General features: G+C 43.6%; 2 protein-coding genes across 29 annotated transcripts in view; one reads left to right on the top strand and one right to left on the bottom strand.

The window, feature by feature from the left end:
- The window catches only part of CSGALNACT1 (chondroitin sulfate N-acetylgalactosaminyltransferase 1), a 353523-nt gene extending 351279 nt beyond the window's left edge, over positions 1–2244 (top strand). For all 25 annotated transcript variants that reach the window (XM_009454908.5, XM_054656580.2, XM_024345067.3 and 22 more), the window contains one exon: positions 336–2244. In XM_009454908.5, the coding sequence (XP_009453183.3) occupies positions 336–625 (290 nt within the window). In that variant the 3' untranslated portion in view covers positions 626–2244. The remainder of the gene's footprint in view (positions 1–335) is intronic.
- A 9481-nt stretch (positions 2245–11725) lies between these two features.
- The window catches only part of SH2D4A (SH2 domain containing 4A), an 80629-nt gene continuing 67887 nt past the window's right edge, over positions 11726–24467 (bottom strand). For all 4 annotated transcript variants that reach the window (XM_016959172.4, XM_009454900.5, XM_009454899.5 and 1 more), the window contains 2 exons: positions 12924–13147; positions 11726–11919 (listed from right to left, as the gene is read on the bottom strand). In XM_016959172.4, coding sequence (XP_016814661.2) covers positions 11827–11919; positions 12924–13147 — 317 coding nt within the window. In that variant the 3' untranslated portion in view covers positions 11726–11826. The remainder of the gene's footprint in view (positions 11920–12923; positions 13148–24467) is intronic.

Genomic DNA, 24467 nt, shown 5'->3' with positions numbered 1-24467 from the left:
CTACCGAATACTAGATCTTATTTTTGTACCCATTAACCACGAGGCTGGGGCTGTTCATTAGCATTGCTGATAACTCTTGAATGCAGGCACATGCTTGGAAGTTTCTTGGAGGTCCTGTCATCTGAAGAAGTCAGTGCTGTCTGCCATAAAAGTCGTCTTTGTTGGGGAATTCTCGGGGCTTCTGACCCAGGTGGACACTCTCATACCTTGGAGGGGTGGTGGTGAAGCACGCATCCCCCCAGTCATGTCTTAATGAAAAGTTTGTGCTTGTTGCAACTCAGGGAAGCAAAACAGATCAGTGCAGTGTGATTCAACAGTGTGTTCTGTCCCGACAGGTGGGTTTGATCTGGACATCAAAGGCTGGGGCGGAGAGGATGTGCACCTTTATCGCAAGTATCTCCACAGCAACCTCATAGTGGTGCGGACGCCCGTGCGAGGACTCTTCCACCTCTGGCATGAGAAGCGCTGCATGGACGAGCTGACCCCCGAGCAGTACAAGATGTGCATGCAGTCCAAGGCCATGAACGAGGCATCCCACGGCCAGCTGGGCATGCTGGTGTTCAGGCACGAGATAGAGGCTCACCTTCGCAAACAGAAACAGAAGACAAGTAGCAAAAAAACATGAACTCCCAGAGACGGATTGTGGGAGACACTTTTTCTTTCCTTTTGCAATTACTGAAAGTGGCTGCAACAGAGAAAAGACTTCCATAAAGGACGACAAAAGAATTGGACTGATGGGTCAGAGACGAGAGAGCCTCCGATTTCTCTCTGTTGGGCTTTTTACAACAGAAATCAAAATCTCCGCTTTGCCTGCAAAAGTAACCCAGTTGCACCTTGTGAAGTGTCTGACAAAGGCAGAATGCTTGTGAGATTATAAGCCTAATGGTGTGGAGGTTTTGATGGTGTTTACAACAAACTGAGACCTGTTGTTTTGTGTGCTCATTGAAATATTCATGATTTAAGAGCAGTTTTGTAAAAAATTCATTAGCATGAAAGGCAAGCATATTTCTCCTCATATGAATGAGCCTATCAGCAGGGTTCTAGTTTCTAGGAATGCTAAAATATCAGAAGGTAGGAGAGGAGATAGGCTTTATTATGATACTAGTGAGTACATTAAGTAAAATCAAATGGACCAGAAAAGAAAAGAAACCGTAAATATCGTGTCATTTTTTTCCCCAAGATTAACCAAAAATAATCTGCTTATCTTTTTGGTTGTCCTTTTAACTGTCTCCGTTTTTTTCTTTTATTTAAAAATGCACTTTTTTTCCCTTGTGAGTTATAGTCTGCTTATTTAATTACCACTTTGCAAGCCTTACAAGAGAGCACAAGTTGGCCTACATTTTTATATTTTTTAAGAAGATACTTTGAGATGCATTATGAGAACTTTCAGTTCAAAGCATCAAACTGATGCCATATCCAAGGACATGCCAAATGCTGATTCTGTCAGGCACTGAATGTCAGGCATTGAGACATAGGGAAGGAATGGTTTGTACTAATACAGACGTACAGACACTTTATCTGAAGAGTATTTTCGAAGAGGAGCAACTGAACACCGGAGGAAAAGAAAATGACACTTTCTCCTTTACAGAAAAGGAAACTCATTCAGACTGGTGATATCGCAATGTAGCTAAAAGGCAGAAACCACATTTTCTCCTCAGAAGTAGGGACCACTTTCTTACCTGTTTAAATAAACCAAAGTATACCGTGTGAACCAAACAATCTCTTTTCAAAGCAGGGTGCTCCTCCTGGCTTCTGGCTTCCATAAGAAAAAATGGAGAAAAAAATATATATATATTTTGTGAAAGATCAATCCATCTGCCAGAATCTAGTGGGATGGAAGTTTTTGCTACATGTTATCCACCCCAGGCCAGGTGGAAGTAACTGAATTATTTTTTAAATTAAGCAGTTCTACTCGATCACCAAGATGCGTCTGAAAATTGCATTTTATTACCATTTCAAACTATTTTTTAAAAATAAATACAGTTAACATAGAGTGGTTTCTTCATTCGTGTGAAAATTATTAGCCAGCACCAGATGCATGAGCTAATTATCTCTTTGAGTCCTTGCTTCTGTTTGCCCACAGTAAACTCATTGTTTAAAAGCTTCAAGAACATTCAAGCTGTTGGTGTGTTAAGAAATGCATTGTATTGATTTGTACTGGTAGTTTATGAAATTTAATTAAAACACAGGCCATGAATGGAAGGTGGTATTGCACAGCTAATAAAATATGATTTGTGGATATGACTGCTTTGTGGAGTAAGAATGTCATTTTGTTTAGTTTTTGGAAATAGTATATTGTGCATGGACCATGGTTTCTCAGCCTTGGCACTACTGACACGTTAGACTAGATAACTCTTTGCTGTGGAGGGCTGTCTTCTATACTGTGGGATGTTTAACCACATCCCGAGCCTATACCCACTAGAGGCCAGGAGCATCTCCCACCCAGTTTTGATAACCAGATTGTCTCCAGTCATGCTCAAATGTCCTCTGAGGGGAAATCACCCCTGGTTAAGAACCACTGGGCTAGAGGGAGAAGAGAACCATAATGAAAAACCTGAATTATTAATACATTAACTTGTCTGTTTTCATTAGAGGAAATTGAGAAATGATTTCCAAGGCCCCTTTCAACTCTGTGCTTAATATTGTCATGTGTGGCTGGGCACTGTGGTTAATGCCTGTAATCCCAGCACCTTGGGAGGCCAAAGTGGGAGGATCACTTGAGCCAGGGAGTTTGAGACCAGCCTGGGCAACATAGTGAGACCCTGTCTCTACAACAAAATAAAAAATTAGGTGTGGTGGTACACACCTGTAGTCCCATATACTCAGGAGGCTGAGGTGGGAGGATCACTTGAGTCCAGGAGGTCAAGGCTGCGGTGAGCCCTGATTGCACCACTGCACTCCAGCCTGGGTAACAGAGTGAGACCTGGTCTCAAATATATATATTTTTTTCTGTGCTCTGATGATACTAGTAACTTCAGGGCATGTGTTTGGCCTGTCTCTGCCATGGTTCTGATGGATTTGTGGTGAGCGCCCTGCATGCTCTTGTCCATATCCTCCCAGCGTAAGAAGGATGCGTGTCTAACAAGGCTGGCAGTGGCAATCCAATATTCTGACTGTGGAACTGGACAGGTCTAAGAGTCTCACAGGTGGTCCCATCCGGGCTGCACTCTGTGGGCTCATCAGCCATTTTTGTACTTGTTTAAATTTCATATCACAGATGCCCAAGACAGTGGTGAAGAATTTTTTTCCTTTCCAACTTTTTAGGAGGTTCCTGTGCAGATTTGTCACATGGGTAAAATGCGTGTTGCGGGGGTCTGGTGTGCGGATTCTTCGGTCACCCAGGTAATAAGTGCAGCACGTATTTTTCAGTCTCACCCTCCTCCCACAGTCCACCCTCAAGTAGGCCCCGGTGTCTTCTGTTCCCTTCTTTGTGTTCATGGGTTCTTAGCATTTAGCTCCCACTTGTAAGTGAGAACATGCAGTGTTTGGTTTTCTGTTCTTGTGTTGATTCGTTTAGGAGAATAGTCTCCTGTTCCATCCATGTTGCTGCAAAAGACTTTTTTTTTCTTTTTTATGGCTCTGTAGTTAAGAATTGGGTTTTTTAAAGTTGTGGAGAGTAGCTGATGAGGAGATGGGACAGCATAATATTCAACTACGGTATTTCTTTTTCAAAGCTTATTCAGGTAAAACAGTTTTATCAAAGGGTAGAGGCCCTCTTTAGCAACATGCTAGTGGAGAATACCCCCCTTTGCCTGCCCAAGACATACAGAAAAGAAGGATTGTAGAAGGTCCCACGAAAACATTAGAATTAGGAGGCTGGAATTTAAACTTAGCAAAGGAAAGCAGTATCGGAACAGTGGTTTCAAGAACCCAGTCATGTCGCACATTCTCAAGGATGCTGCTGAGAAAACAGTGAGTCTTGGGCTTGCCTAAGGCCCCTTCCAACTCTGCATGCTCTCTCTGTTCGTATCCCTAAATTGTCCAGTGACCAGCACAGGTTATCTTACTGAGCTGGGCTTTCTAATACACTGGAGGTCTCCTCCAGGCAGTGGTGTACTGGTACAGCCTTGTGGGAGCCAGTTTTGAGCATTTCTTCCCAGTCCTCACTCCGTGTTGACAGGCTGGTAGCTTGAAATCCATCACGGTGGAAGTATTTACACCATGGAAACTGGCAATTGGCAAATGCTGCCAATCAGCCATCCTTACCACCTCTGGGCCCCTAGGCCTGGCCCATTGTTAAATTATATCCACACATCATTGCCTCTAAGTGACATACCTGGGCTACCTGGGCTGTTTTCTCTGCAGTGATCTACTTCCTAGCCCCTCTTTGTATTTGTAAATGTGGTTGCCTGCCCCTTTCCACATCATTGATGAGGATCAGGCCTAGGAAAATAGCTACCCGGAATCTAATTTTAGTAATGTTTTTGTTTCAGGAAAAATCATCTTATCTAATTTTACATAATAGGGGTTCAGCGCAGTAGAGTAGTTGATATCATGGTTTTTCCAGCCAGACAACCTGGGTTCAGATTCCAGTTATTTTATTTGCAATTTACAGGATCTTAAAGGAGTTGCTAAATGTCTTCATACCTTGATGTCCTCATTCAGGGTGATGGATTCAATCCTTGTATATCATGCAGTTGTTTTAAAGATTAAGTGGGTTCATATGTATGAAGCACTTAGGAAACGTCAGGCACACGGTAGGTGTTGTTAGTATTCAGCACACAATTCCTCATGTACAACTGTGTATCTGGCAGTGTCTGTTAAGCTTCTTGGTATGCCCAGTGCTGCTTGGATATAATCAGATGGCTATTATAGGCAATACAGTAAAGATGATGAAGCCGTCATGTACACTGTTGTTCATTTTGTCATTCTCAAAACTTAATCTATCTGAAGGAGAAGGGTTACCAGGAGTGTGAAATTTAATGGGTAATTTCTACCTTACATTCCACGCTCAGTAATATGGAGTTGATACCCTCCTAGGGAGCTGGGAGACTTTACAGGTTTTTTAAGTCAGGAGCATAGCTAGGAACCTTATGTTCATTACTTCAAACTTCTAAGCTAGATAATATCATTACTTGGATTTTCCAGGTGCAGAGAATGAGGATCAGAAATGTTGAAGAGTTTGCCCAGAGATCCAGCCAGCAAATAGCCAGCTTCAGGGCTGATAGGACCGTCATTGTCCCTGACCATGACCCGTCACATGGCCAGCTCCAGATGGATTGGAAGGTCTGCGGGAACTAGCTTTGGCCTAGGGTAAGTCGCCAGCCTGTTGTTTTTGATTCTCATTTCTCACCATTTCTCTGCTCTCTAGTCCCACCTGAGAAATCACGTAACAAGGAAAGAAAGCTTGCTAACACAGGGATGGAGGAACAGCTAAGGCATCTGACCACCCCCCTCCAGCCACTGTGCAATGACCGGCAGTGTTAGGACTCCATATGGGATCAAAGCCCTGGAATCTGGCTCTCATGCAGGATTCCAACATGTTACATTGAAAGAGTGATGGCCGGGCGCGGTGGCTCACGCCTGTAATCCCAACACTTTGGGAGGCCGAGGCGGGTGGATCATGAGGTCAGGAGTTCAAGACCAGCCTGGCCAAGATGGTGAAACCCCGTCTCTACTGAAAATACAAAAGAGTTAGCCGGGCTTGGTGGTGGGTGCCTGTAATCCCAGCTACTTGGGAGGCTGAGGCAGAGAATTGCTTGAACCCGGAGGCAAAGGTTGCTGTGAGCTGAGATCGTGCCACTGCACTCCAGCCTGGGTGACAGAGTGAGACTCCATCTCAAAAAAAAAAAAAAAAAAAAAGAAAAAATGATTTGAGTAGGAGGGGACAGCAGGTGGGAATACTTGCTTTTTTAAAAAAAGACTTGATAACTGTTTGTGAGAATTGCTGATAAGAGACAATGACCTTGGGCAGTTTCTTAGCAGGGCAGGGGTGTTTTACTCCCCACACACATCAAATGACTGGCAGCTTTGTGTGATCCATATTCTGATTAGCTTTATATTTTAATTCAAAGCTGTTTCTCCTGGCAGGGCTCCGTGCTTTGCTGTTGCTGCCAAAAACTACGGGGATGGTGCCAGTTGGTTGGGGAGTTTTGATGGTAGTTTTTTCCAACACACAGAATATGTTCTTTCCTGTCAGCAGAGGTGCCTTTCAAACTGTGCATTACTGATCCTTTGAACATGCCCTCTGGAGTAGTCACCCCGAGGGTCTCCTCGGCCGTGTCTGGCATGTCTGCTATTCTAGCAAGAAGGTGGACAGAACCATAGGGGAGGAGGGGCAGGGCAGGGCAGGGCCACCTTGGGGAAGGTCACAGCCTGGGAAGGGCAGGCGTTGCTCTGGGGAGAGAAGTAGGGCTGTGCTCCTTCAAGACCCTTCTCCAGCCTCCACAGTCGCCCCAGGGACTCAGTGAGGGCCAGCCATCCATGGCAGCCTCTGTCCGGGACTCACCCGGCACAGAGTGAGCCGACTCTCTGCAGGTCAACTGGCAAATGAATGTATTGTGTGGGTCGTCATTATATACCTTACTCTTCAGAAGTTTCCCCTTCCTTGTTTAAAATTGATCCCAGAAATTCTAGGAAACAAGGGTGGGGGATAAACAGCCCGGCGGTCACATACACTGAGTTGGCAAAGGGGAAGGCTGGAGTGCAAGGATCCTGGCTTTGTTGGACTCATAATTCACTAGGAAAAGGAAAATGCAATTACCCAATTACTATTTATGGAGAGCTGGCTTTTTTTTCTCTCTCTTTTTTTTTTTCTTTGTAAAGACAGGGTCTCACTCTGTCACCCAGGCTGGAGTGCATTGGTACAATCATAGTTCACTGTAGCCTCGAACTCTTGGGCTCAAGTGATCCTGTGGCTTCAGCTTCCTGAGTAGCTGGGACTACAGGCACATGCCAACCACACCTGGCTAATTTTTGTATGTTTTGTAGAGATGGGGTCTCACTATGTGGGCCAGGCGGGTCTCAAAATCCTGGGCTCAAATGATCTTCCTGTGTCAGCTTCCCAAGGAGCAGGGATTTCAGGTATAAGCCACCATGCTGGGCCCATGGAGCGCTTACTCTATGCCAGATATTTAACATATTTCTTTCCTAATCGTCAGACACCAGGTAACTTTAGTAACGACTGTCTGAGAAATGAAACTGAAGCTCAGACAGGCTTAGTTACTGTTTTTCTTTAACGACTCCACACGGCTAGTTATGGTATAGCCAGGACCGCACCCCAAACCTGCTAGGCCTGCTCTCTACTATATTGAGCAGCCTGATTATCAAATAATGTGTTTTTACCACAATTAAAACAGGGTACTTTTATCATTTAAGCTTCCTGACAATTGTCAGTCTGGGGAAGCAGTGGGAAGCCTAAAGATCTTTGCATAGGGAGAGAAGGTAGGATGGGAAGTAGCTAGACATGTAAAAGTGGTACTAAAATCCACCTGGAGGCAGTGAAGTGCAGAATTAACAATGCTGAAAATTTAATCACTGATGGGAAAAGGACAGATGCAAGAGCTCTCCTAAATTACAACAGAAAAGAAGGGAGAGATGAAAACAATGGGGGTGAGAATACCAAATGAAAAGCAAAGAAAAATCCAACATTTATAGCTATTCCCAAGGAAGAGAAAAGCTAAATTCAAACAGATTATTTAAAGATACAGTCGTTGAAAACGTATGTTCTAAAACAAAACAAAACAAACCCTGTGAATTGCAGCCTGAAAGGAAAGCATTTACCACGTTCCGGATAAATATGAAAGCAAAGAGGCCCCATGGAAACATATCCATGCATAACCCATGCATTTGTGTCTTCTCTCACCAAATAGCAGGAGCCCCAAAATATGTATGTGTGGGCCATAAAACATGTTAGAACTCCAGTGCATTAAGAAAACTGCCTTTACAAAAGGTGGCAATTGCAAAACTTTAAGCCATGAATTTTTCTTTTTTTAATCTAAAAGCAGATTTCATGTCATATTAGCAAAGGATGCTTAATTCCAAAGCATTAGCTCAGATAGGCAATTTTGGGTGGAAATGTCCCGGAGGTATTTTTGGTGACCTGACTGACCATTGCCCATCTACTTTTTTCTTTCTCTGATCCTTTTTTTCCTAACTTGCCCTGTGTTTTCTCCATTTTTAGGGTAAGCTTTGGGCCAGAAAGCACCTTTTTTTTTTTTTTAGACGGACTTTTGCTCTGTCACCAGGCTGGAGTGCAGTGGTCTCGGCTCACTGCAACCTCCGACTCAACTGCAATCTCTGACTCCCAAGCTATCTCCTGCCTCAGCCTCCTGAGTAGCTGGGATTACAGGCATGTGCCACCAAGCCCAGCTAATTTTTTTTTTTTTTTTTTTTTTTTTTTTTTTTTTTTTAGTAGAGACGGGGTTTCACCATGTTGGCCAGGATGGTCCTGATCTCCTGACCTCGTGATCCACTTGCCTTGGCCTCCCAAAATGCTGGGATTACAGGCATGAGCCACCGTGCCCAGCCAGAAAACACTTTTTCAGACTGACTAGCACTGCTGATGACACTCAGGGCCAAGCGACCTTCCTTGTGCATCCTACTGCAGCAGGGTAGGGCAGGAGGCCAGAAGCAGGGTCCTTGCAAGTGACCTGATGGGTCTGTGAGCATCTGGCAATACGGTGGCAGCCAGAAAATATTACATGACTGTGGGAGGGAGATTCCAGAATTGTGGGAGAGAAGAATCTAGATGGGCAGGAGTATTTGGCCACAGTCCCAGTGAGTCAGGGTCTGCAGACCAGAGCTCCTAGGCTTGAGAACCAGGACAGTAACATGAAAGCAGCATTCCTAGACCCAGAAACCTTGCGCAGGCAGGTCAAGGAGCTGGGCTTGCGGAGGCAACAGGAGGAGGAGACCAGGATCAGAGTTTGGACATCTTCACCTCAGACCGTAACTCAGGGTAAATGTAGGCAGGACAGAGACCACAGCACAGCTCGGATGACCATTCAGGCCTCCTGAATCCCATTCAGTTGAATTCAGTTTCTGAAATCTGTAAACCATTCTCCTTCCCTAAGAATTTCAAGTATCATTCGTGCCATCATCTCATCCAACACTGGACAGTGTATTCCTGTATCAATCAGCAACCAACAGGATAAACTAGTCCAGAACCCACATCTGCTCCCCTTTGTAATATTGGGTTAATTCAGTTGGGTGACTTCCTGTTTTCTAAATCTTCCTTTAATAGGATGTTACTTTGTGTAGTTATATCTGGATATGGCCACAATTATTATTTCCTACAAGATAACTGTAGGCACAGGGGGGTACTGGATTTTTTTTTCCCCCAGCACGTAGTCTTGCTTTGTAGCCAGACTGGAGTACAGTGGTGTGATCTCGGCTCACTGCAACTTTCGCCTCCCAGGTTTAAGCAATTCTCCTGCCTCAGCCTCCAGAGTAGCTGAGATTACAAGTGCAGGCCACCGTCCCCGGCTAATTTTTGTATTTTGAGTAGAGATGGGGTTTCACCATGTTGGCCAGGCTGGTCTTGAACTCCTGAACTCATGATCCACCCACTTTGGCCTCCCAAATTGATGGGATTGCAGGCATGAGCCACTGCACCCGGCCAGTACTGGAATCTTACATCTTCCTAATTATTAGTGGTGACAAGGGGGTACTTTCCATTCATTCCAGTGAGAAGCACTAGAACCTTAAAATTTCAGAATTGGATGAAAATAATAAAGATCACCCAGTTAAATCATATTTTTTTTGTTCAGAAGCAAAAACTGAGGCTCAGAGACAAACCGTCCTGTCCAAGATTATACAGAAAATGGTGGGAAGAAGAGTTGAGAAGTTTCTCAATAATGCCATGACTGTTGAATCATAGGAACAAAAGCCAACAGATGGATCCTTACAATAGTTTAACAATATAAACCACATGGAACATTTCAAGAAAGAGTTAAACAATGATCTATGTTTAAAAGCTATCTCTACCTGGCATAGTATCTCACATCTGTAATCCTAGCACCTTGGGGGTTTGAGGCAGGAGGATCACTTGAGGCGAGGAGTTCGAAGCTGAAGTGAGCTGTGATCGCACTACTGCATGCCAGCCAGGGTGTCAGAACAAGACCCTGTCTCTAAAAATAATAATCACCATCATCTTTCTCAGTAGGACACACACGCCAACCATCCCCTTCTCTGGCTACATTTTACAGTCAATGAGTGCTGTACGCAACCAACAAGCTTGTAACCACACTGCTGTATCATTCTGCTTTTATTAGAAGGCAATGTAAAAGAGTGTTGACCTACACAGTTAGGCCAGAGGTACTAGCCGATCTCCATCCTCCAAGAAAAATGATCTCCAGTGGCTCAGAGCCACCTCAGTCCCTGTCCAGAGGCCGTTCGCCTGACTGGGACTGGACCGAGGTGGGCGGGGGTTCCAGGAGGGCATAAGATTCCTGACGGGACAAATATGTGTCCCAGGGCTAAACAGAACTGGCTGGAATGTTTTTCTTACCTCCCATTTCTACTTCATTATGAAAATGGTGGACTGGGCAGCAATGAATGGGTCGATCTTGTGTGTCAGGTTATGTAATTACATAAACGACTGTATTAGCTTTCTGGGGCTATAGTAACAAATCAGCATGAACTAAGCAGCTTAAAACAACAGAAATTTATTCTTCCAGTTCTGGAGTCTGGAATTCTGAAGTCAGGGCCATGCTTCCTTCTAAGGCTTGTGGGGAACTTGTCCCATGCCTCTCTGCTGGCTTCTGCTGGGAACTTGTCCCATGCCTCTCTGCTGGCTTCTGCTGGTGGCCGGAGATCCTTGGTGTCCCTTCCCTTCCGGCTGCATCACTCCAACCTGCCTCTTGTCCCCTGGTCTTCTTCCCACTGCATTTGTCTCTATTACCAAAACTCTCTCTTCTCCTAAGGATGCCAGTCGTTGGATTTGGGGCCTACCCTAATCCAATGTGACCTCATCTTGACTATATCTGCAAAGACCCTATTTCCAAACAAGGTCACATTCACGGGGATAGGGGGTTAAGACTTCACCATATGTTTTGGGGGAACACAATTCAACCACAAGTAGCATCCAAACAGCCTGCTTATTCTGTTCTTGTCTAAGCACTTCTGGTAAAAAATTAAAAAATACATGTACAGATGCTTTATCCTTTTGGTGCACTATAGAGTATATCCAGGGGAGGCCAGGCCAGCCCTGGCCCCATTCTCCAGAACAAGGAAACAAACTCAGCGATGTTTGCTCACTTTCCTGCAGGTCCATCTGTATTTTTATGCATGTTAAGCCTCTCATCCTATGTTTTAAAACTTCTCATTCCATTTACATTCATGACTTCTGTTTTTCTATGTCTCTCATATCCTGGTTCCAACATGTACAATAAGTGAGGTGTGTTTTAAGCATCATCTCAGCCAGGAAAGGCTTTTGCTACCATTTCAAAGCCAACATGAAACTTCGAAACTTCATGTCAACAGGCCCCTGAAACCTCCTGAGATGATACAGAGGGAGTGCAGGGGTCATATGATAGTTCACAAAGATACTCGTTTTCAAGTACACCTTAATTTCTAAAAGGTTTCCATTTCTTCATTTGTTTTATTTTATGTACATCATTAAGGTCCTACCCTTCATGACAGGTACTTGCTGAAATTGAGACTCTTCTCCCTTCTGAGCAGAGGTCATTTTCTCTTGACATTGAATTCCAGTAATTCCAGTACTTGTGCAGAAAAGAGGTGTCAATGAGGACTCCATGGATACTTTCAGTTGATCAGTATTGGCTCTGCTGCAGGGTGATTTTGGCTTCGCACATAAATGTTGCAGTGGCGTGTGTCCAGGGGAAAGCCCACTTGGAGGCTGTAGGATGACCCTGATGGAGGCTGTCACTCAAACAGCTCCAGGTAGTCAGGCAGCTGGTCCTGCTGACCACAGGGATAGAGGAGGAGCTCCTTCCCCAGGGAAGTGATGGGTTCCTCCTGTCAATCAGAAGGCACGGGGTCAGATAGTGTAAGTAGTAACCACATGCTCTTCCTACTTCCTCAGAGGACATCACTAGCTGCCTACCCATGATTTATACAAAGCTTTTGTGGTTTATGGTCATCTTAAAAGGCATTTTTCTTATCTACATGCGGCCAGGTACTCTCTTTCCCTTCAGGGCTTGAATTCTAACTTAAGGCTGTTCTCATAGGTCAGGGGTCCCCAACCCCAGGGCCGTGGACCAGTACCAGTCTGTGGCCTGTTAGAACTGGGCTGTATAGCAGGAGGTGAGCAGTGGAGTGAAGCTTCATCTGTATTTACATCTGCTCCCTGTCATTCACATTATCGCCTGAGCTCTGCCTCCTGTCAGATCAGTGGCAGCATTAGATTCTCATAGGAACGCAAACCTTATTGTGAACTGTGCATGTGAGGGATCTCGGTTGTGCGCTCCTTAGGAATATCTAATGCCTGATGATCTGTCACAGTCCCCCATCACCTCCAGATGGGACTGTCTAGTTGCAGGAAAACAAGTTCGGGGCTCCCACTGATTCTACACTATGTTGAACTATATAATTATTTCATTATATATAACAATGTAATAATAAAATGCACAATCAATGTAATGTGCTTAAATCATCCTGAAACCATCCCCCAACACCGAGTCCATGGAGAAATTGTCATCCAGGAAACTGGTGTCACAAAGTTTGGGGATTGCTGTCATATGTGATCCATGTGGGTACAGCTTTTATTTTTTTGTTTTAGCATTTCCCGTATTCTCTGCCCCAGTGGGGTTCCCTGAGTATTTAAGGAAGAACTAGGTTCTAAGATAAATGAAATATGATTAACAATCCTGATTATCAGGAAGAATTATCAAAGACAAGCCCCCATCCCCGCCCCCTCCCCAGTACTTGTCTCAGTCCTTTTCTTTGTAATTGTCATTCATTGTTAGAGCTGCTACAGGACAGTAACTCAGAAGGCAAACTAAGTTTATGCATTGCTTCACCTTGTGATATTCCACCAAATCCGCCAAGGTGGCATGCTGTAGCTGGTCCACGCCCAGGAAGCTGTAGGCGTCTGCAGAGGCATCGATGAGGAAATGTTTACAGCCGTCCTCCGACAGATAGGACAGGGCATAGCCTTTGATCCTTTCACTGACTCGGATGAGAAAACTGCCAGGCATGCCTGTGCTCAGAAGAAGTTCATTTGCTTTCTTGAGTGTGAGAATTCCTGTGGCAAAGCAAAAAAAGGCAGGTATTTCAGCCAAATCATTCCAGAAAATCCCCTCTGTTAAATCCAGCTGCATGGATATAGAGTCAGTGACGCCTAAATAAGACACAGTAAGAGCAATTTTTAAGTCTGTTTTGGGCTTCTTAGGAATACGGAATATTCTTCTGGTATTTGTTAATTAGACATGAACAGGTTATAGAGGCAAACTGTATAAAAATCATGTATAGAGGTATACATGAGAGCTTAAATGTCAACCTTAAAAGAAGAATATATTTCTGGGCCAGGCGTGGTGGCTCACGCCTGTAATCCCAGCACTTTGGGAGGCCGAGGTGGGTGGATCACGAGTTCAGGAGATCGAGACCATCCTGACTAATACGGTGAAACCCCAATCTCTACTAAAAATACAAAAAATTAGCCGGGCGTGGTGGCGAGCACCTGTAGTCCCAGCTACTCAGGAGGCTGAGACAGGAGAATGGCGTGAACCCAGGAAACGGAGCTTGCAGTGAGCCGAGATCATGCAACTGCACTCCCTCCAGCCTGGGCGACAGAGCAAGACTCCATCTCAAAAAATATATATATATTTCTACTTATACACCCATTTAGAGCAACACACAGGTGTTAGACGGTTTATAAGGGTCTAACAGAACGCCTTGATGGTCATCCTGGGAATGTTAGATCTGGGAGGGGATTTAAAGATACTCTCCCTAGGCTACCTCAGTTTACCAACAAGGACTCAATGGCCTGGGGGGGGGTGATTTGACTTGGTCTAGGACAGTGGTTCTCAACCACTCGGACAAAGGTGTCCGAGAGGCATCTTTTGTTGTCATGGATGGAGGATGGGGGTAGAGGCCAGGGATGTTGCTAAACAGCCTGTGAGACACAGAACAGCCCCACACTGCAGAGAATTATCCAGCCCCACACTGCAGAGAATTAATCCAGCCCCAGATAGCAGTAGTGCTGAAACTGAGCCTCCCTGGTGTGGGAGGCTCAGTAATTTAGTGACAGAGCCAAGTCAGACTCAGTTCTATAAAGTACCTTAGCCTGTAGCTATTGCTAAATGACACTACACTGGCATTTAAAGGAATAAAACTATATGTGTGTCTTTATATACATATATGAAGTTATATATAGACATAGCTTACTACACTGGCATTTAAAGGAATAAAACTATATGTGTGTCTTTATATACATATATGAAGTTATATATAGACATAGCTTAGATGCCTCAGGAATTCACAGTCTTACTCCAGACCAGCCTTTTCCCCAGTTAGTCCAAACTCATGAGGTCTGACTCATGTTCCAAATTTTTTATTCCCATCATAATCCATCGATGAATAGATAATGCTGTAAAACTCACAGAGCAGAAACGCATCTTGGAAAGGAAAGATGGGGAAGTCAATGAATTATTCAGTGAGCTGAGATCTGGGAGGGAGGAGCAGCGTTCTACGCGTGCCCTTTTTCATTTCAGCAAAGCTCTTGGCTTCTGTTGGCTCCCTGTTGATACTCAGTACCTTATTATCAGGAAAACAAAACAATAACAGAACCACCTCAGGAAAAGGCAATGGGCTGCCATAGCCCTTTTGTCTTGTTAGTACAGCTAATTGAGAAGTGAACTCTCTCCAGAGTAAAATAAAACCATGTCTGTTCTCTTTTGTAAACAGACCCTTGAATGACAGGAGGATTTTAAAAATTGTCTGTTTTCTTCTAGCCAAGATCATCCGACCAGACCTTCTCCTGCTTCCTATTTAGGAGAACACAGACCCCAGGTGTCCCACTGCAGAGTCCCAGTGTATGAAGGTCAACCCAGTGTGAGACCTCCAGGTAAGAGCTGGGAGTGGGTGAAAAGGCCAGTCTCCTCGACTTGCAGATAGTCAACATCCTCGAAACAGACCAGGGCCTTGCTCCTAGGGGCAGTGGCTCTATTACACTCATTCCCAGATGACTGATGCACATGCACTGCACGTATCATGTCCAGTCGCTTTTCCACCCCTTCCCTGCTGAGACAGACCCACGGGACACTGCAGGTACCACGGACACAGAGAGCCTGACACAGAGAGCCTCTTGGTTCAGATGCTCCACTATCCACATGAGGTACTCAAATCATGGCTAAGTTCCAACAGATACGGGCTGCTCCTTCTGTTTGTCTATTTCCCCTTCCTAAGCATACCTGGTCCCATTGATAAATTACAAATGACAACCATACGTTGAAACAAGGCACCAGGTACCAGCCCATGCAGGGACTGCACATGGCAAATCTCTAAAGACACTGTATGAGACTGACTCTGAAACCCAGGGATGTTTTTCAATGACCCTGAAAAGTCCCCTTCAGAAACAAGAAGCCATGACTGGAGGAGAAGCAGCATCTTGGAAAAAGATCTCTCCCTCCTCCTAGGCTGATGGCTCACTATGAAATTCCAGGCTGTTTCAACAGATGGGGCAGGTGTTACAATTTATGACATCTGGAAATTATCCAGATCAATCTGGATTCCTAAAATTAAAGCTATTCTGGAAATTTATAACCAAACCTCGGCTAACTAAGGTTAAATTCCTTTTAAAATGAGGTCGTAGTGACTGTAAGTGAAACTTTCCAAAAGCCCCTTAGCCTTACGCATAGATCTTGGTGCCATCTAATCTCCTGGGACACCAGGACCCAATCAAACATGTTGATGGCAAAGCACAGGTCATAGTGGAGACTCCTTGTACACCATGGGACAGAAGGCAGGTTCCAAAGGGCAGTGCCCTGGAGACTAGGCTTTGAATGATCCAAGTGGTAGTTTGTCTTTGCTTTTTTTGCTTTGTAAGAGGATTACTATTCCTTAATAGCAAACTGGCTTAGTGTAGCTAAATACACAGGTCAATGTACAGTTTGTCATGAATCCATCAGGGGCACTGTGTGCATTTGGGGTGTCCTGGCTGTGATTACTGCCAAGCAATGAGGTTCATCTGCTGGGATAGGGAATTCTTGAGCACAAAACCAAAATCTAATGTTAGATATTGATTACTGAGGACTTATTCCACGTTTTCTTTTTTTTTAAACAGTCACTCAAGCTGCAGTGGTGCCATCTCGGCTCACTGCAACTTCTGACTCCTGGGTTCAAGAGATTCTCATGCCTTAGCCTCCTGTGTAGCTGGGATTACAGGAGCCCACTACCATGCCCAGCTAATTTTTGTATTTTTAGCAGAGATAGGGTTTTACCATGTTGGCCAGGCAGGTCTCAAATTCCTGGCCTCAAATGATCTGCCCACCTCGGCCTCCCAAAGTGCTGGGATGATAGGCGTGAGCCACCGCACCCGGCCTCAGTCAACCTAATGGTACTTGTCCCCTGCGTTGCCCTTTGCACAACTCTAAGAATTCTGAAGTAGGGGTCTTCATCCCAGCCCCTAAAGGCTATGACACATTGGTGCTGCTTCCCTCTGACCTGCCCTCTCCACACAGCTTAAAGAAACCAAACCTGATGTCATAGGAGGATTTCTGTGCTAGAGAAAAGCGGTAATTTTTGTTTGTTTTTTTAAGACAGGGTCTTACTCCATTGCCCAAGCTGGAGCGGTGTGGCACAATCTCAGCTCACTGCAGCCTCAACCTCCTGGGTACCTGGGACTGCAAGCAGGTGCCACCATGCCTGGCCAATTTTCGTAGAGATGGGGTTTCGCCATGTTGCCCAGGTTGGAATATTTTAGGCTATCAGTTTAGTGACCTAGATCTTCACCCAGGCAACAGTCTGTTGATTTTAGAGTTGAATCCAGGCCAGGACTGGCAGAACTCTGGCAGCCCACAAGAAAGTAGATGTCACTGCGTGAGGTCTGATGGGCAGTGTCTGGCCCTGAAGAGCCTGGGGCAGAGCAGGAACTGAAACTCCTGAGCCTACACCCTACACAGCAGCAGCAGCAGCACAAGGGTCCGTCGCAGCTGGAGGAGGTCCCACTCCTCTCTGTGTGTGATAATGAAAATATTGCCACATGTGCTACTGAACTCTGAAATAGGGCTTGTGATTCATTTTGATGTGAAAAGCCACATGTGTTTAGGGGCTACCCTAACTGGACAGCGTAGCTCTAAACCTCTCTAGAATAAACATTTTGCCCAGGAAAGGCCCCGGGGAAATACTTTTTGCATAGGAGATGGTAAACAGACCCAAGAGCCCAGAAGTAACTCAAACACCAGCAGGCTCTGGTTGGAAATCCAAGTGGCAGGGACTGCCCCACAGGGCAGTTCAATGGTATCTTTCTCCACAGCTTCCTCCTGGAAAACTCCTACTCACTCTGCAAGATTCAACTCCAGAACATGACGTGTCCTGATCCTAGTCTAGGCAGTCAGTCTCAGTTTCTCCTAGACCTGCTGAGCACCTGCTCCCACCTCCATCTGAGCACTCAAGTGGTCAATGCAGGGTTTCACCTGTACTTACCTCCATCTGTGTACTCAGCTAGTTTTCACCTCCATCCAAGAATCCTCAAAGAATTCACAGAACCTTCTGCCATGACTGTCCTGCCCTCCCCCACTTCCATGTGAGCTCCTAGAGGCCAACTACTCCATCTTATTTATTTTTACACACTCAGCACCTGCCACTTAGAAGATGACCGAAAAAGAGTTTAATGAATGCTTGTGTCTTATAATCAAGTCTGAAACTTCCTTCTGTGGGACACTTCCGTGCAGCCACTGCCTCTATTCTAAGAATTGTGATCATAGGGACAAGAGATGCATTTCATTTTTCTTTGAAGTGCCACAAGGTCTAATATTATTTGGGTACATCTGTACAACTTCCTGTGTCTGGAAAATGTGTTTAAAAATCAGATGAAAGATGGCCAAATAAAGTTTGTATCACCTCCTTTCATCCTCACTGCAACCCTACATAGATATATTGTTATTGTCCTCAAATAATGGGTGAGAAAACTTGCAAACCCTGCTTAAGGTCATTTGGGTTAGGTCAGGAGAAGCACTGGAATTGGACCCAGGCTGGCTGACCTCAGAGCCCCCGCTCTCACCCATTCTCTCAGACAGAACACCTGCTTTGCCCTGGCATACCACACTGTTCAATGTGCTTCCACTGCATTTTAGAGTTGTTTCCTCTAAAAAGAAAAGCTGATATTATCGTCATCTCTATTTTATAGATGAGGAAACTAACGCAGAAAAGGCAAGTGCCCAAGCTTGCAGGATTAGCAAATGACACTTCCAGGGCTCTTGTCTCCTATTCTGGGGTTTTGCTTTTAACTCACTATGCTTTTTAACCCACTAGGCTCATGGAATTTTCCTGGAAGGAGCCGAAAATAAAATGAGTCTTTATTTCACAAAGGGGTGTTCATTTCTCACCTTGGCAACTTAAAGAAGATGCATTTTTCATTGGTTACGTATGTGTAGTATGCCTTGATGTGGGGACAGTGCATCGTGGACTCTTCCAACATCTGAGCTTAGGAAGCTCCTTAATGAGTCAAGGATCAGAACTATTAGCGTTATTCATCCTCACTTCATTATCTTAAATGGCTAACACTTATTAACTAGGGCTTATTATGTGCCACACAGTTCTTCATGCTTTACAAATATTAACAACAAATTACATGCACATATTGAGGCAGGAACAACCCTACTGATCTGCATTATACAGATCAGGGACAGAAGGAAAGAGTCATGTGACTGCCTAAAGCCACATAGCTAATTAATGGGGAGACTCAGATTTGAAGCCAGGCACTGTGGCCCCAGGGACATGCTCTTAACCACTACTTACTTACTTACTTTCCCTTGGCATAAAGAAGTCAGGCATCATGATCTGGCTGTGTCAGAAGAAACTGTCCAGAAAGCAAGTGATGGTACAAAAATAAAAAAGCATGTGATGGCCATGGCCAGGTGCCATGTCTCATGCCCATGATCCCAGCACTTTGGGAGGCTGACGCGGGAGGATCACTTGAGACCAGGAGTTTGAGACTAGCCTGGGCAACATGGCAAGACCCCATCTCTACAAAGAACAACAAAAAGTATTAGCTGGGTGTGGTGGTATACACCTGCATTCCCAGCTTGGCAAGACCCCATCTCTACAAAGAACAACAAAAAGTATTATCTGGGTGTTGCGGTATACACGTGCATTCCCAGCTGCTCAGGAGCCTGAGGTGGGAGAATCACCTGAGCCCAGATAGTCAAGGCTGCAGTGAGTTGTGATCATGCCACTGCATTCCAACCTGAGTGACAGAGCAAGACCCTGTCTTTTTTTTAAAAAAAGCATGTGATAACAAATGTTTGATGACAAACACATGGCTTTTAAAATACTAAATTAAACAGTAGAACCCCTTTTTTATTCAAAATTCCAAGTGAAACCCCCAAAGCAGACTCTCTCTTCTTAGTTTCTCACACACCCACTGTACCTGCCCCTTGCCTCTGAGGCCCCTCTAGGCAACCTGAGGACTCCAAGAGCAGGACAGGGAACTACAAGGGTCCAGTCCTGGGCATGTGTAGTGGGAAGCTTGGGGCTCCCGGGCACAGCCACTGCCATCCTCTGATAGTGTCAGGATGAGGACTCAAGTGCATCATCTGCAAAAACCCAAGTATGAGCTTGGGGCTAATGGGCTATTCCCCACATTACTGGCAAACATAGTGACATTTTTGCAGGAAGCCTGCTGCACTAATTTATGAGAAAAGTCAGGTTCTTCCAGGAAAAAGCCAGCATTACATAGAATGTTCTGCAGAAAAGCTAGCTCTTCCCAAATCCGAATTAATGTGTGTAGTTTTAGCCTCTTTGTTTCATCTTCTCCAGCTGCTTTACAATCTGAACAAATACTAGGCAATTTTATAGGGGGACCTTGGAGAATAATTTGGACAAAACGTGCTTTGCTTTAATGACATTAATGTAGGTGAAGCCTTCACGCTAAAAGGAGCCCTGCCCAGGAATGGACTTCCAGCTGTCCTTCTCTGCCACACACCGGAAGTGATATATGATTGTTGCTGGCCACAGCCTCTCCACGCCATAAAATGTGTGACTCATCCATGTAAATGAGGCAGGATATATGTGTCATCTGAGGTTTAAGAACAAAAAGGCTTTGAGAACTCACATAACTACTCTGTGCTCAGTGAAGACAGAAGCTTGAAAATCCCTTTGTGACAGGTGGGCAGAATATTGATGGCCCCACAATTAAGAAATCTCCGTTCTTCAGCAAAATAGTAGAAGGACAGATGATCACTTAGGGGTAGTGACTCAGGTCTGCTAAGGTCTTAGACTGAAAGAAATTTTGGGAAGCCTCCATGAGCCCTTCTTAATGCAACCTATTCAGTGACATATGCTGTGTTGGGGGTGGTATCTGGCCCCCGTTTTGAAGGAGCTGTGTATGACAAACTGTCAGGAGTAGAAGAAGGGAAGTTGGGAGGAGTGGGACACAGGATTCCACCTTAAAACCATCTCTAGGGAACAACAATTCCAGAGAACACCTCCAAGAGGTTCAGAGTGACCCTGTGAAGAGTCAGTAGGATGTATCGAAAAATGGAAGACATCAAAATAGCTGAAGTGTGGCCAGGCGTGGTGGCTCAAGCCTGTAATCCCAGCACTTTGGGAGGCCAAGGTGGGTGGATCACTTGAAGTCAGAAGTTCAAGACCAGCCTGGCCAACATGGTCTCTACTAAAAATACAAAACTTAGCAGGGTGTGGTGGCCCATGCCTTGTAATTCCAACTACCTGGGAGGCAGAGGCAAGAGGCAGGAGAATCATTTGAACCTGGGAGGTGGAGGCTACAGTGAGCTGAGATCGCATCACTGCACTCTAGCCTGGGTAGTGGAGCAAGACTCTGTCTCAAAAAAAAAAAAAAAAAAAAAAAAACAGCTGAAGTGTGAACTATATTGCTATCCCACCAAAGTAAAAAGGATGTGCTTGCTAAGTAGATTGAAATATAAAATACTGGGACCAAAGCACGAGGAGGGCAGGTTCAGTTGTATGCCATGACAGCAAAAGACAGCCACAAGAAACAAATCAAGATGGAAAGATTTCATCAACAGTCAAATTACATCCACATTTGAGTAAGAGTGTTCATTAAATTTCAGAGGAATAATGATCAACTATTGATACATAGAGCAAATATGTGAATTTTTGTCTAAATCATAAACTTGTTTATACACAGATTTCTTTTTACCCATCTTCCCACTCCCAGTCCCTGCCAGTTTCTGAGCTGCAATATATTGCTGTATTTTTAGCAGAAGTAGGAAAGTGTTGATAGAATGAAGAAATGAACCTGTGGGTTTCTGGACAGAACTTCAGATCTCAATTTTATTTATTCTTTGGCCCTGTCTTGGGGAACTTTAAAAGCATGTTAGTGGGTAAAATGAATTATGTATCTACACACTTTGGAGACTCATAATCTGAAGCCAGAATAACTGGGATGACTCTTCAGTCAGCAGGATGTTAAATTTGGCCAGAAGGACTTTCCAACATTACTTACTTAGTTTACAAATATTACAGACTGTAAGGTCTTTCTTAATGTTGGAATCTGGCTATCAGATGCAAGAATAAAATGAATAAGACAAGGATTGCATGTGAAGGTCAAGACAGTCCGGAACTGAAAAAAATGGGAGTTCAAGGACAATGGGATAAGAAGAGATAAAGGGTGACAAAATCAGGCAGACTTAAGCAATTACAATATTTAGAAGATCATAAATCTAGAAAATGGTAGCTATTCCTTTAGCAATGCTAAGACTCACCCCTGTCTCTTTGCACCATCCCTCCCAAACCCAAGCTCAACCTTAACCTGCAATGTCCTGGCAAACTTACCCAAAAAACTTCATTCTCTCTTGGTGAGGGTGTTGACCCTCTGTCCTTCCAAATTACTGTTGCCTTCTGAGGTGACCTCCTAGCTTTTAAAGACAGGCCCTAAATTAACACTTGTAGAAATAACATAGGGCAGTTTTTGCAGTAATTACAATCTATTTTACTGAAGTGCTGCTTAGTTACACTGTTACTCAAAATGATACGAAAAGAAAGGGGAACAGGAGAGATGAACTTAAACTGCACAAATCTGATAAACCAAAATAACAAACACCACCTATTAGGTACTGTTCTAAGCACTTTACATATTAGCTGATTTACTTTATAAAAAAAAACATTTATAAAAAAATGACATAGATGTATTAGTATTATCCTCGTCTTACAGAGAAGAAAATCCAACTCAAACCTAGGTAATCTAGTCATTACATTTTAAAAATCCCTCCCCCTTAATTTTTTCCCCCTTTTGGCAGCCAGACATTAAAGACTAAGACATTCAAAAATAATTGCACATATGGGGAAAATTATGACTATTCATGGCCATGTAAAGATACAGGCTAAAAAAGAAGCTGTGAAGACTGTAAGTTTATACCTCAGGCTGATCCTTGACATAGAGAAAGCCTATAACAATAAAAACAAAAAAAATAGTAAACCTTCGGGAAGAGGAAGAATCAGATTCCCAGAGTTACCGCATTATTACATTCAAATACCCAGTTTTCAGCAAAAAGTCACAATGCATGAAAATAAAAAGGAAAATATGGCCCATTCAAAGGAAAACAAATCAGCAACTACCACTGAAAAAGACCCGATGACAGATCTACTCAAAGACTTTACGTATGCGCAAAATGTAAATATAAAGAGAAAACCTAAAATAAAAAAAAAAACAAGAACAAATCCTAGAACTGAAAGTATAACTAAAATGAAAAATTCACTAGAGGAATTCACAGGCAGATTTAAGCAGGGAGAAGAAAGAATCACTGAACTTGAAGACAGGACAATGGACGTTACTGAGTTTGAGGAACAGAAAGAATAAAATGAAGAAAAGTGAACACAGCCTAAGAGACCTATGGAACAGCATCAAATGACCCAATATATGTTTTGTGGAACTATCAGAAGGAGAAGAAGGGGGCAGAGAAAGTATTTGAAGAAATAATGAAAACTTCCCAAATTTGATGAAAGACATTATATAAACATCCAAGAAATTCAATGAAATCCAAGTGAGATGAACTTAAAGAGACCCACACTGACACATAATACAATCAAATTGTCAAAAGACAAAGATTGGCCAGGCATGGTGGCACATGCCTGTAGTCCCAACTACTTGACAGGGCTGAGGCAGAAGAATTGCTTGAACCTGGGAGGTCAAGGCTGTAGCAAGTCAAGATCACTCCACTGTACTCCAGCCAGGATGACAGAGTGAGACCCTGTCTCAAAAAAAAAAAAAAAAAAAGGATCTTAAAAGCAGCAAGAGAGAAAAGAGAGAGAAGCAACTCATCACATACAAGGGATGGTCAATAAGATTATCCCCAGATTTCTCATCAGTAATTTTGGAGGACAGACAGCAGTGGGCCAATAAAGATGCTCCTCAACTTATGATGGCAGTACATCCTGATAAACCCAGCATAAGTTGAGAATATTATCAGTCAAAAATGCACTTAATACACCTAACTTACTGAACATCATAATTTGCCTAGCCTACCTTAAACATGGTCAGAATATTTACATTACCCTACAGTTTGGCAAAATCATCTAACACAAAGACTATTTTATAAGCGTTGAATATCCCATGTAATTTATTGAATATTGTATTGAAAGTGAAAAACAGAATGGTTGAACAGGTACTTGAAGTATGGTTTTTACAGAATGTGTATCACGTTCACACCATCATAAGGTAGAAAAATCTTAAGTCAAACCATTGTAAGTTGAGAACTATCTGCATATTCAAAATACTAAAAGAAAAATAACTGTCAATCAAGAATCCTACTGATTCTTGATTCTTTTGGCCAATCCTGGCGAAATTCTCCTTTAAAAGTGAGAGACAAATTAAGACATTTCTCGGTAAACAAAAGCTAAGGAAGTTTGTTACCACTAAACCTGCCATGCAAGAAATGTCCAAGGATGTTACATGGTGAAATGAAAGGATGCAGACAGTAACTCAAAGCCAAATAAAGAAACAAGTAACTCAATAAAGGTAAACACATAGGCAATTATAAAAGCTAGTATTATAGTAACATGGTTACTATCAAAATTAATCCAGCAGCATATCAACAGGATTATATACCATACCAAGTAGGAGGAATGCAAGATGGTACAATATATGAAAATCGATCGATGTAACACACCGTATTAACAGGACAAATGAAAAAAAATACATGCTCATCTCCATTAATGCAGAAAAAGCATCCGACAACATGCAATACCCTATCATGATAAAAACTCAGCAAACTAGGAAGAGAAGGAAAGTCCCTGAACATAGTAAAGGCCATGTATGAAAAACCCACAGCAAACATCATAGTTATGTTGAATGACATTTCTTCTAACATCAGGAATAAGGCAGGGATGACCACTTTTGCCATTTCTATTCAACTATTCCTGTA

The sequence above is a fragment of the Pan troglodytes genome, chromosome 7 (genome assembly GCF_028858775.2).
Source record: "Pan troglodytes isolate AG18354 chromosome 7, NHGRI_mPanTro3-v2.0_pri, whole genome shotgun sequence".
Lineage (NCBI taxonomy): Eukaryota > Metazoa > Chordata > Mammalia > Primates > Hominidae > Pan > Pan troglodytes.
The sequence above is the reverse complement of the archived record's forward strand: the minus strand, read 5'-3'. Positions and strand labels throughout refer to the sequence as shown.